The sequence below is a fragment of the Vicia villosa genome, linkage group LG4 (assembly GCF_029867415.1).
Source record: "Vicia villosa cultivar HV-30 ecotype Madison, WI linkage group LG4, Vvil1.0, whole genome shotgun sequence".
Taxonomy (NCBI): domain Eukaryota; kingdom Viridiplantae; phylum Streptophyta; class Magnoliopsida; order Fabales; family Fabaceae; genus Vicia; species Vicia villosa.
Window position 1 is genome coordinate 172,118,810 of NC_081183.1, and position 12,657 is coordinate 172,131,466.

A 12,657-nucleotide genomic window follows, 5' to 3' on the forward strand; every position below is an offset into this window, starting at 1 on the left:
ATAGAAGAATTACAAAGAAAATACAATTCCGCTCAGAAAGTAGCAAATAATCAGAATTGAAAATTCATATGTCCAGACATATTGATGCAACATCATCATAGCAGATTTAATAGACAAAACTAGAGTAAGAAATTAAAAAATTTAGGTATTGATATGAAAATCTCAGTGAAATTCCAATAGTTTGGAAGTGGCAGACAATCAACAAGGCATCAGTTCAGTCCGCCCGTCTGCTTTTCATCATCATTGATTTATCACTCACAAAATTGAAATTTGAAATCAAAGTAGTAAAGGTACGATATGAGTTGCATCAGATAATAAGCGGAGTTTTTTATCTTCACGGAATTAAATCAGCGTTAAGCATAAATAATTTTTAACATCATTTGCAACCCTTTTAAAACAAAATAGATTTAAATACATAAAAATAAAATAAAAACTAGAAAGAGGAAAATATTAGGGTTTTTGTTTTGGATCTCGTAGATCCATTTGACCCAATTTGGATCTATGAATCAATTTCATATAGACAAGGATTTCATGAAATTGAAGCATAGTTGAGAATGAGAGAAAATAATGTCACCGAAAATAAGAATGAACTGAAATTTTAGACCTAGGGTGCTATGTGTGGAAGAAAATGAATGCTGCGTTTTTTAGGTTGTAAAGGTTGTGATTTATACTGGTTTTATTGGGCCTGGGGTGCTAGATCCATATCATAACATTTTCAACAATAGAATGCAGAAGAAAATCAAAAAAAAATGCACCAGCCGGGAATCGAACCCGGGTCTGTACCGTGGCAGGGTACTATTCTACCACTAGACGACTGGTGCTTTACGTTAACGAATCAAACGATAAGAGATTACCTAATGACAAAAGAAAAACAAGTCTGCAATAATATTCACATGTTATCAAGCTAGTTAGTTCATAAACCTAAAGTGAATAATAGAAAAAGCTCTGGATATACTATATGTATATAGTAAAATAGATACATTTAAAAGTCACAACAATAGATGAAGTAGAATCTTTATGCAAGAAAATTTGTTTCCAATTTTAATCAAAAGCAGTATTCAAATGAAGTTTAGAATGTGATGCAGTTTTCTATTAACTGTTCTTGCTTTGGCAATCATTAAAAACAGTAACGGAATGTTCTTCACCCAAAACGGTTAAGCATTTTTTAGAGTCATTCAGAAGAATTTATGAGCAATCATAAGTTCATTTGTTTTTCATTCTCACATTACCAATTTCAAGTTTATTATTTTCATTCACTTAAGCACAATAAGAGAGTGGTAGCTTTGGAGAGTTTGGATGCAAGAATTAGACTATTAGGTGTATATTTCTATATTTATAATAGAAATAACTAGAAATGATTGATTACTCATGTATGATAATTAATGGAAAGATAATTAAAGAAACTTCAAATACTCTGTTTCTCGAAGAAAACGATTTTGCCAAACTTTATTTGAGGGGAATGGTTCATTCAATCCTTTTTTACTCATTCAAATCCCATATTTTACCACAATAATTGGTATTAGACTTGACATTTTGATCAGGTCTTACGACTTCGAAGATATGGGCTAGAACAATTTGAATATGTGTTCAATAGAACTCCCAAATTAAAAATTTGTTTAGATATGAATGATTTGTCTCATTCTCTCATTACGGGAGAAATAATTATAGATGTCCTTGGACCTAAGACTTAGGAAAACTTAAAAAGTGGTAAGTGTTTCCCTTTGTTTGGGGGAGGTTGTTGGGAAGAAGTATGTCACAAAGATGAAGTCTTTGAAGAAGAGACATGTTCAAACTCATGAGTCTGACTTAGATGCTGATGAATACTATGTTACCTTCATGAATTCGGGTGGTTAGTCCGGACAACAAGTTTGAAGATTGTGTATTTCAAGTGTTTTTGTTCTTGTTTGTTTGATCGTTGTATTTCGATATGTTTTGTTTCCTTATTCTGGGTCTGTAATGGCTCGATAGTCTTGTAGTTTTAATGACAATAACAAAGTCAAGATGTTATGGCATTATGTTTAACATTTGTGCTCATGAGTGTTGATGTTTGTTTACTCCTGACTGATTATGCTAACTGATGTTTAATAATTGTGTTGACTACAAACTTTGCCAAATTTTGGCAAAGGGGGAGTAATGGTTTGTAGTGGAGTGGTGTGATTACTAAATACTAATGTGTGGTGTATGAGATCCTCTGATATGTTGCTGACTGACTTTGACGTGCTTATTACTAACTAGTCGATGTTAACTGGTCTGACCTGGTTATGTGTGCTCACTTGTTGAAGCATTTGGCCCTCAACTTTATGTGATTGTGTTTGTTGATCTATGTGTGTGTTAGTAGTATCTTATGAATTTTAATTGTGACTACTCAATGTGTGCGCATGCATGACTAACTGATTGATTGATTTTGGGAGCATCGCTGTGTGATTGACTGTTTGGTGTGTAACAACCACTTAATTTCTGACTATGTGTTATTGAAATATGTTGATGATGTGTGTTATTATATTTTGTGCTTATGTTGCTGATGTTTGATCTGATTGTTGTGAGTGTGGTATGCTTATGATGCTCAGCTGTGTTGATTTACCCTTTACACATTTTATAAGTTTTGAATGAGTTATTTTGCCAAAATTTCCCAAAAGGGGAATTGTTGTTCCTTTTGGAATGGCTACATCATGCAAAACAACATGGAGTTTACAAAATGTTTTAGTGAATAAGGGACACATGTGGGACACAGTGTTTCAACATGTGTGCAATTTGGCCCTTGACAACAAGGCAGGTTTGTTGTTGTTTGGAGCAGATTTTGTGATTGCATTTTGATAAGATTTGTTGCTATCTTTTAGCAATGTGTGATTGTGATTTGTTTGACAATTTGGTTGAAAATCAAATAAATTTAAATGAGGATTTAAATTTGAATTTGAATTCAAAATAAATCATATCTTTTGTTGGAGGCTTTTGTGGAACAAATCAAATCCAACTTAAACTGCTATAATTATGGACAAGATCATAACAAATATCCAAAGAAAAAAATCCAAAATTACATTTTTGTTTAAGGACTCATTCCTCACGTTTGTATAACATTCATCATTCATCATTATGTTTATTGATGTCGATCACTAGAGTTGGCGATTGAGAAAAAGTGAGAAAGGATTCTCGTATTTAAGAGGAGTCCTAAATGAAAGACACTGGTGTAAAATTAAGAAGAGGGGCATTTAACAAGGAGCTTGTTCATCAAAGACATTTTGTACTAATTTTATAGTAGAGTGGAATTTCTTTCTTAGGTTGGAAGCCAATCACACACATATATGTGGTTGCACCGAACTAGGTTACCAATTCTCTTGTATTCTTTATTGCTTTACTTTTATTTTATGTTGCTTCCATATTATGTTTACTATGGTTTAACAAGTTGGACAAGTTGTTCCAGACACCTGGTTCAACATATGTCCTATGAGGAACATAATTTCAAGATATGTATCAAATTTTTACGTGCATTAAGTGTTTAATGCATAGGGAGCTTGAGAGCTCAAGATAATCAATATCGTTTGTGTGGTGCACAATGATTAGAATCGATCTCGCGGAATATCTCAAAATTTCCAAACACAAAAAAGGGGAAGGTTGAATTTCTGAGACCCCCAACCAAACATAGGTTCTAACTAGTTTACTTGAATAACCAAATAAGAGTTTTTCAATTGATTTAACCCAAAGCAAAATTTCTCCCAGTGAAAATTTATAATTGCTCTTACACCAGGCTAGAACACCTAACAAATATAAAATTTCACTCTCATAAGTACTGAGGAAAAAGTCAGAAAGTAAGGAGAGAGACATAGGAGAGTGAGAGAAAGGTATTAGAATATATTTTGTGGTGTGTTAGAAAAGAGAAATGAGTCATCTATTTATATAATAAAAGGTGGCTCAAATATGGAAACAGTTGATAGGATTTTTAAGATTGATAATCGAGTATCAAGTGCAAAAATGGAAGATTTTCAAAAGAGTTGTCACTAGTCGATTATAAGCCTTAATAGTCAATTATGGGCATTACAAAAAGAAATAATCAATTAGGCCTAAGGGTTAATCAATTATTTAATGTAATTTGCACCCTTAAAGAACTTTTTGAGCTTATACTCAACCATTTAGGCACAAAAACATTTTATGGCGATTTCAATAAAAAATAGCGTGGCTTTCCAAGCAATTAAAAATGCCTAGTTGATTTTCCTTAGTCAATTCGAGAGCTAGTCTTATACCTTTACAAACACCAATCACTCGACACGGACTCGACAAGCTTTCACATTTCCTCACTTTCACAACTATGGAGCTTCTAGTTTCTTCCCACACTATCTCTGACTTTCCCATTTTACTGGAACCTTGAATTTACTTTTGATGATGCTTGAGATAACTTGTCAAGGTAGACACTATCATTAAACACCCTACTTGATGAGAGATCCTCACTAACTTCACCAAATGTTGCATGACATAAGATGTTGTCCTCGAAAGATAGGCTCCAAGCATCACACTTGATCACAACAACAGAGCTTTAATATCTTAATCACCACAACTTGATCATCCCAATAGCTGACACCTTGATCATCTTAACATATGACACCTTGATATTCAAGCACGCCACTTAATCATCACATGAGATGACATATTAATCTTAAAGCACTACCACTTGATCTTCAAGCACCGCCACTTGATCACATAGATGATAATGTCACTTATCATCACCTGAAATAAAAGCTTTAATTAGAATTGATGAAGACGTCTCTTAAGAGTGTGATAAACATCAAAACCAAATTGGTTGTTGCACACATCATACTTACAATCACATAGATTCACATTTGGTACCTTACAATGGTTGTGATCTTAAGAGGTTCAATGTATTGACAACTAGTCTGTGGGGTTACATCGAGCTAATGGTAACATTTGTTCGAAAAAGACTCCCGTAAAATATTCATGGCTTAGTTGGTGAACTAATTTCTATTTATTAAATGAAATTGAGTACATATACCTAATGGCGCCATAATATTATGAGATCTGGATCCTCTCCAGCCATTTCTCTTATTCTTATGGTCCTGCCACAATCTCCGCCATTCATTTTTTTACAGACAATATTTTTAGTTTTATTGTTTTATTTCAAAAGTATTTATCCATTAGATTAGAGACATTCATTTCTATCTAATTCATTAATATTAAAAAAATTATTTTTGATAAGAGGATACACATAATTATATATCAATGCTCCCAGATATAAAAATTATTTATAAACAAAAATGTTACATTTGGGAAAAAATGACAATAACCAATTTTTAAAATAAAAATACAAAAAAAAAAAAAAAGGTTTTGGGAAAAATTACATGGTTAGACAAGTTTAGGGGTATCTTACACATAGGAGCCACTCCATGGCGCATACATGCAATTATTTGTTCTCATGCGCCACCCCCATGGCGCCAACGTGCAAGCCCATTTGAGGCTGCTACGTGGGGTGACACATAGGCCCTTTTTCTCTATTTTTTTAAATTTTCTCTTTATGTAAAATTGAAATAGAAATATAAACTTATTTTGTTGCATATGGGAACATGTAATGGGCATTGTTAGCGAAGGCTAATGTGGGCATTCTCCACCAACCCCATACTTAAAGCAAGAACGTGCATCCATAAAATGTGCAAGTATTTTTTTTTTTTGAGTTCTTACAGAGGGAACTATAAAGCATTGTCAAAACGGCGGAGCCCCAACTATACTTTCCAATTTTATGGATGTTGTCAAACAAATTTAAATAAAAAAATTGACAGTGTTACCAATGCTTTTTGGAAATAACAAATTATCGAAAAGTATCATAAGATAACACTTAGTTTTAAGGAATATTTGTTCCTCAGTCGAGTTCTCGTCCAATCTAAGAAAGTCATAATACTTTTTAAGGGTCTTTAGGCTGATAGCTTTGCCCCTCGAATTTGCATTTCCCTTAATCATATCATTGCCCAAGACCTTTTCACATAGGACATTTGCATGTTGAACACACCCATTAACCGTCTTTCCCTCAATTAGGAAACCAAGTAGCATGTGGACGTCCTCGAGTGTGATTGTACATTCACTTATTGAAAGATGAAACGTGTGGGTTTCAGATCTCCAACGTTCTAATAAGACAAGTATGAATTTTGGATCAATGGTGGTGTTGGAAATATTAAACACATGTCAAAAGTCAGCTGCTTTCAGATACATAACTATCATCGAGTTATGAGCGACATAATCGTGAGAACGATAACAGAATCGTGAAACATCCTCAAAAACATATATAAGGGCTTGCCGAGACAAGAGTATAAGGTTCTGCTAGAAGAAGGTTGGTGCGACTGTGGAAAGTTTCAAGTCTTCCGCATACCTTGCTCTCATGTCGTAGCAGCATGTTCATATGCGCAACGAGATACCTTAACACTTTTATCTCCCATTTACAAGACTGACACCTTGCTCAGAGTATACAATAATGCATTTCTAGTGATGGCAAAAGAGGATTACTGGCCTGCGTACGAGGGGAAGTAGTTTGGCATAATAACATGATGCGAAGAAAGAAAAAGGTTCGACCCAATAGCACACGTATTAGAACCGATATGGATGATCATGAAAAAATGGAAAGAAAGTGTAGCATACGTCGTCAGGTCGGACACAATAGAAATAATTGTCCTAATCATGGAGCAACTTCCACCAACCAATAATTGTATTTCTCATTTGTACTATCTTTTGTGAAATCAACTAGACTTCATTTATTCATAAAACATATGGGTATTACAACTAAACAAACACAAACAAAACTTAAACAACAACACAATTAAAGCTTAAAAAACCACGACACAAACAACGCTTAAATAACAACAACACAAACAAAGCTTAACTTTAAACACAGACAAAATTTAACAGCATTAATACAACAACATTTTTACGCTACCACAACCATTAAAACGATGTCACATGTGTTCATGCATCATTTTTACCATGACAATTAACGTCCTCGTTCTCTGCCTTTGAATTCTTCTGATGCATTCACCAGCTTCATACTCGCCATCTAACTAGCGCATCAACGACCTATTCAGATGGTCCATGGAATAGATGTTACAAAATTTCATTTTAATCGTAGGTTTCACAGGCGAGAAACAAACATGATCATCTCTCTTAAAAATCGGCAAGACGACCATGAAAAAAATTTGGAGAGAATGTGAGAAAACAGTGGAGAAAATGTGTGGAAAATGAAGGGGGATTTGAGATATATTTATAGAAAAAGCCCTAACACATAGGAGCCACCCCATATGGCTCCTATATACAAAATATGTACATAGGCGCCATCTTGTAGCAAACCCTAATTCTCCTTGAACTAAGGCGCCACCTGGGGTGGCGCATGCACTTACAAATTTGCATGTAGGCGCCATGAGGGTGGTTCTTATGTGTGAGACACTCTCAAACTCGGTTACCCACATAATTTCTCTCAAAACCTAATGTTTTTTTGTATTTTTTTTTAAAGTTTGATTATTGCCATTTTTTTCTACATTTTTTTTATAATTAAATTTGTGAAAAAGACAAAAAAAAAAAAAAAAACTATAGCAGAAACAAAACTTAAAATACCATCTACAAAAAAATCAAAGAAACTATAGCAGAAACAATTTTGTCTATACTTATACCAAATGAGAAAAAGCTTTGGGCTTAGGAAAAAAGAGAAAAACCCTATCTTGTTCCTTGTTTCCTGAGGAAGAATCTCGAACTCAAACAGTACAGTGAAACTCAACAACAGTTTCAGTTTCCTGTATCCCCAAAACAACAACATGTTAGCGTCCACAACCCCAATCCTAACACCCTCCTCCAACCTCAAACCTTCCCACTTCACACCCTCAATCACATCCAGAGTCACATTCCTTCAATCTTCTTCCTCTTTCAAACCACACTCAAAACTCCCCCTATTCGTCAGGTTCAGTCGTAGCACCAATAGTAACGGTTCTCCTGACCCCGCCGTCGGTCCCGCTTCTCCGGTGAGTAACTGTCAACCGTTCATTTGTGGGTTATCTGTGTTTATTATGTATATTATGAATTAGACAACTATTGAATGCTTGAGTTTTGCTTTCAGGGAATTGATGAAGTAGAAGGTGAATCATCGTCTGACTTTGGTGATAGCTATGTGGCCTTGTTTGTTCGTATGCTAGGCCTAGATAACAACCCTCTTGATAGAGAACATGCTATAGTTACTCTTGGGCAATACTCACTTGGTGGAAAGAAGTGTATTGACAATATAATGCAATTTCCTGGCTGTATTAATCTTGTTGTGAATCTCCTTAGATCGGAGTCAAGTTCGTCGTCCGAGGCTGCTGCAGGCCTTTTGCGATCGATATCTTCTATTGATCTCTATAGGGATTCGGTAGCAGATAGTGGAGCTATAGAAGAGATAAATAGATTGCTAGCACAATCCTCCTTGGGTTCTGAGGTATTATAGGTCTTAGTATACACTATAGTATACAACAACTTTGGTGACCGCATGTTTTATGTGTGTGGAAAATTGAGAATGTCTGAAATTCGTTTTCGCAGGTGAAGGTGCGGAGTTTGAATACCCTGAGGAACTTATTGGTTGACGAGAAGCTCCGCGTTAAACTTGCAAAGAGTGATATTCTTTTGTTGGCTATTAAGTACCTTGATGATGAGGATGTAAAGGTGAAGGAAGCTGCTGGGGGTGTTTTGGCAAATTTAGCGTTGAGCCGTGAAAACCACGATATCATGGTTGAAGCAGGTGTTATTCCAAAATTGGTGAGACATTTGACAATGGTTGCTCTGAAATGTTTACGTGTTATTACTAGTTTTACTTGCTGATATATCAGCTTATGTCATTGTTGTTAAGATGGATTCTGCATGATACACGATCATTTCCGTTTTTGCACCTAAAATATTGTGCTCTAGGGATGATATGGTATGATTATTGACATGGTTTGAAAGCCTGTTTGAGCAATTGGTGAGGAGTTCCATTCCAGGTTATCCTGGATCCTCTCCCGCCCAGTAGGAACATGGCATTGTAATTTTTGGAGAGGGAGAGCCACAAGTTACCTTGTAGAATTTCCCATTTATATCATATTGAAAACAAGTCAATTCGATTTCTTTGCCAACAACTTGTACATCTATATATGTTCTAACCAAAGTTCTTTTCTCTTGATGCTTATGACATTCCAAAATGTGATGAGTTTTTATCTTCAAATTCAGGCAAAATTCTTAACATCTTACTCTGAAGGATCTCAAGTCATTACAAAGGAAGCAAAGAAAGCATTGCTGGAACTTGTGAAGGACGACTACTACAGAATTCTTGTTATTGAAGAAGGTTTAGTTCCTGTGCCGTTAATAGGTGCTTCAGCCTATAAGTCATACACCCCACCTTTATATGAACCACTCGCATTTCCGGATGGTACAGAAATTGAAAAGACATATACAAAACCTTCCAGATATGGTGCAGAATTTCTTGTCGGATTAAATGTTGATAAGAATGCTGACATAGATGAAGCAAAAGCCAATGCAATGATTGGACAGGCACAACAGCGATTCCTTGTTCGTATTGGCGTCGTAGAAAATGGAGAAACGGCATCTCATTCTGAATATTCAGATGATCAGCCGCGTCTTACACTTTTACCTTGGATTGGTGGTGTTGCTCGTTTAGTACTGATACTAGAACTAGAAGATAAGTCAGCAATCCTAAGAGCTGCAAAGTCAATTGCTAGTGCTTGTATCAATGAACATATGCGTATTGCATTCAAGGAGGCTGGTGCAGTAAAGCAATTACTACGGCTTTTGAGTTGCCATGATGATGCAGTCCAGCTGGCAGCGACTCAAGCTTTGGAAAAGCTGTCTGCTAGGTAATGCTAAAAAGTTTAGTTTGTAGCTGTAAAGTTAATCATATTTAGTAAATTGTAATCATGTTTTATGGTTTCTTGATGCAGCAACATTGTTTGTCGCGTAATTGAATCCAAGGGCGGTTTGGGTCCTTTAGTTAATATTTTAAAATGCTCAGACATAGGTGGAGCTATTGTGGAAAAGGTAATAGTATTTCTTATATGTTAATTAATTCTAGCAAGATTTCAATTATAAAGTAGAAAACTTAATGAGGTTTTGATTATGGTATGATGTGCTTCTACAGTCTTTGAACGTACTTGCTCAGATATTAGACCCCAATAAAGAGATGCAGTTGAAGGTTCGTATCACATATTATGCGCTCATTTAGAACTGTAATTTTTCTGATTGATTGTCAAGTACATTGATTCTTTTCAGTTTTATGATGGATCAGTTAATGAATCTGAGAAGGAATTTGGTGGAGTAAGAAATGATAGTTCAACGGGATTAAGTAGCACCAACTCTGAGCAAGCCGTATCGAAAATAAACCCAAGGTTAGCTAAAGGGATATGAACCAGAGTTTCTAAAACGGTTTAGGATTTTTTTGCTGTAATTCGACCATATAGAGTTTGAAGATTGTCATGTACATTGTATTTGATTTAGCAACATGTGATATATGCTATGCACAGCTTAGTTTACATCGTCTTATGTTTTATTTGATAAATCATTCAGGAACGATATACTGGACTCAGTTTTCATTGCACGCCTTGTTGAGATTTTAAAGTCATCTTCACCCAGTTTACAAGAGAAGGCTGCTTCTGTTCTAGAGTTTGTGGCTTTGACAGACCCAACACTGACTCCGATTATATCCGTGGATATTGAAAATGGCCTCAGTTCTACGTTTCAGCAAAATTTCTTGAAAATTTCGGGTAAAAAGTTTCTGCTCTTTAATGTGGGGCTTATTAACATTTTTGCTTTAGGATATACAAAATGATATATGAAAATGATTACAAAGATTATCACATGTGTTTCAACTTGATTGTGATTTTTGATAGTGGAAAAAGGTTTTTATTTTTAGTTGTTATCTTTAGCACTATTTATATTGCACAAACCTTCATTTTCTTCTTTAAATAAAAAATGTGACTCATTATTTGTTAAGCCTATGCAGCAGACATGGAATCTGATGCAGAAGATCAGTTTTCAGCAGCATATGCTATTAAACTTGAAGAAGCTGGCCTTGCAATATCTGCAGCTTCCCGGTTACTGACAAGACTGCTCGACTCTCGGCAGTTTCGCGACAAAATAAATTTCTCCAGTTTCATTGATACGCTCCGCAAAATTCTCAAGTCCAATATTCCTCTCCGCAGCAAAGATTGGGTAGCTGCTTGCCTAGTTAAACTAAGTTCTCTATCTGGTTACGACACAAGTTCTAATCCAATCAATGTCGAAGTTACCCTTTATGAGACGATTCCAAGACTTGTAGAACAGATCAAAACATCATCCTCTTTAGAAGCTCAGGAAAATGCTGCTGTCGAACTAAATAGAATAGTATCCAAAGGGGTGGTAGATTCCACAGGAGCTATTATTTCTCTAGCGGCGGTGAATCCGTTGGTGAAGCTGATTGAAGAAGGCAGTGAAAGAGGCATTGAAGCAAGCTTGACAATACTGTATAATCTGAGTATGGATAGTGAGAACCATTCAGCAATTATAGCTGCTGGAGCAGTCCCAGCTTTAAGAAGAATTGTTCTGTCAGAAAAACCACAGTGGCAAAGGGCACTTCATTTGCTCAGGAGTTTGCAGATATGATGAGTTATTGAGTCCAAGGGAAGAAATCCTTAAACAAATCTTATGCAGTACTTTATTATATATTTAGAAGAAAATCTTTAGTCCTTATATGTTAAATGTATTTAAATTCTACTAATTTATTCTTGGTTTTATATCCTAGATTTGTACCAATCGACGGTAAAGTGTACTTGGGGTTATGATGATATATGAACTTGACAAGTTCTATATTTGGTTGTTTTCAATGATGAAATGTTTTGTTGAGTATGCATAGTCATCTACGTCAGAAAATATTGTCAAGTCTAAAGAGCAAGTTAAGCAAATTGTGTTTTTCATACTGATTTGAACCGATGTCCGGGGTTTTGTGAACTTTGGGGCTAACTGAAATTCCACAAGTAATAAAAGTAAACATTTTTGAGCCGAGGTACTGTGTGCAACAAGTACTCTGTGTTTGACTCACCACTATTTATCTTGGATGTAGCGAGACACGCACTCGTGAGCCATGGTGCTTGTTTGTTTTAAACAAGTTGTCATAACTAATTAGTGTTATTTGAGTTATGTAAAACTATGGCTCCTCTGAGTGAAGTTTGTTCCAAATAATATTATAATGTTAGTGTTAGATAGGTTGGTTAGGAAGTTAAGATGTTAGTAAGTACAGTTAGCTCTGTAAATAGGATAATGTATTGTATAACTCGCATATTAAATTATTAACAGTTACAATGTTATTTTCAGAATCTTATGATCTCTATCCTTCATATGCATATATGCATATATGATTTATGCTATGTTTGTTTCCACATACGCACTTGTAGTAAAAGCTGCAATTTGTAGCTTCTTAAAATGACATCAAAATATGCATTGGGATGTGATTTAAGGTTTGCAAAAGCTAATCCAAACACATACTTAGAACCGTGGGATCCTATGATTACTAATAAAGTTTTAACAAAACCCTAGCTTGTTGTTTCTTCATTGTACATGATGGTGCTTGAAAGTATTACTCCCTAACCCTTGTCTGTTCATTTTATGAGACGTGGTGCATCAAGTTTA

The 12,657-nt window shown here is 35.2% G+C and overlaps 1 protein-coding gene and 2 non-coding genes across 5 annotated transcripts; 1 reads left to right on the forward strand and 2 right to left on the reverse strand.

The window, feature by feature from the left end:
- Positions 1–300: 300 nt before the first annotated feature.
- Positions 301–388, reverse strand: LOC131600901 (small nucleolar RNA R16). The gene has a single exon (XR_009283503.1). It is a non-coding gene; the product is annotated as a small nucleolar RNA R16 (small nucleolar RNA).
- Positions 389–750: 362 nt separating this feature from the next.
- Positions 751–821, reverse strand: TRNAG-GCC (transfer RNA glycine (anticodon GCC)). The gene has a single exon. It is a non-coding gene; the product is annotated as a tRNA-Gly (tRNA).
- Positions 822–7,629: 6,808 nt separating this feature from the next.
- Positions 7,630–11,855, forward strand: LOC131595943 (uncharacterized). Of its 3 annotated transcripts, none has more exons than XM_058868483.1 (9): positions 7,630–7,997; positions 8,093–8,446; positions 8,548–8,763; positions 9,211–9,854; positions 9,939–10,035; positions 10,136–10,189; positions 10,267–10,382; positions 10,561–10,757; positions 10,988–11,855. In XM_058868483.1, the coding sequence occupies exons 1-9, from the start codon at positions 7,794–7,796 to the stop codon at positions 11,632–11,634; spliced, it is 2,529 nt and encodes an 842-aa protein (XP_058724466.1). In that variant the 5' UTR covers positions 7,630–7,793; the 3' UTR covers positions 11,635–11,855. The 3 variants fall into 3 exon arrangements, with proteins under 3 accessions (XP_058724466.1, XP_058724467.1, XP_058724468.1); XM_058868484.1 differs by having other exon boundaries at positions 10,997–11,855; XM_058868485.1 differs by having other exon boundaries at positions 11,000–11,855.
- Positions 11,856–12,657: the final 802 nt, after the last annotated feature.

What these genes read in the sequence shown, in the direction of transcription:
- LOC131595943 (XM_058868483.1), top strand. Translation starts at nt 7,794, where the DNA reads ATGTTAGCGTCCACAACCCCAATCCTAACACCCTCCTCCAACCTCAAA. An exon ending in CCGTCGGTCCCGCTTCTCCG is followed by an intron (nt 7,998 to 8,092) that starts GTGAGTAACTGT and finishes TTTTGCTTTCAG; the next exon opens with GGAATTGATGAAGTAGAAGG. An exon ending in GTGGAGCTATTGTGGAAAAG is followed by an intron (nt 10,036 to 10,135) that starts GTAATAGTATTT and finishes GTGCTTCTACAG; the next exon opens with TCTTTGAACGTACTTGCTCA.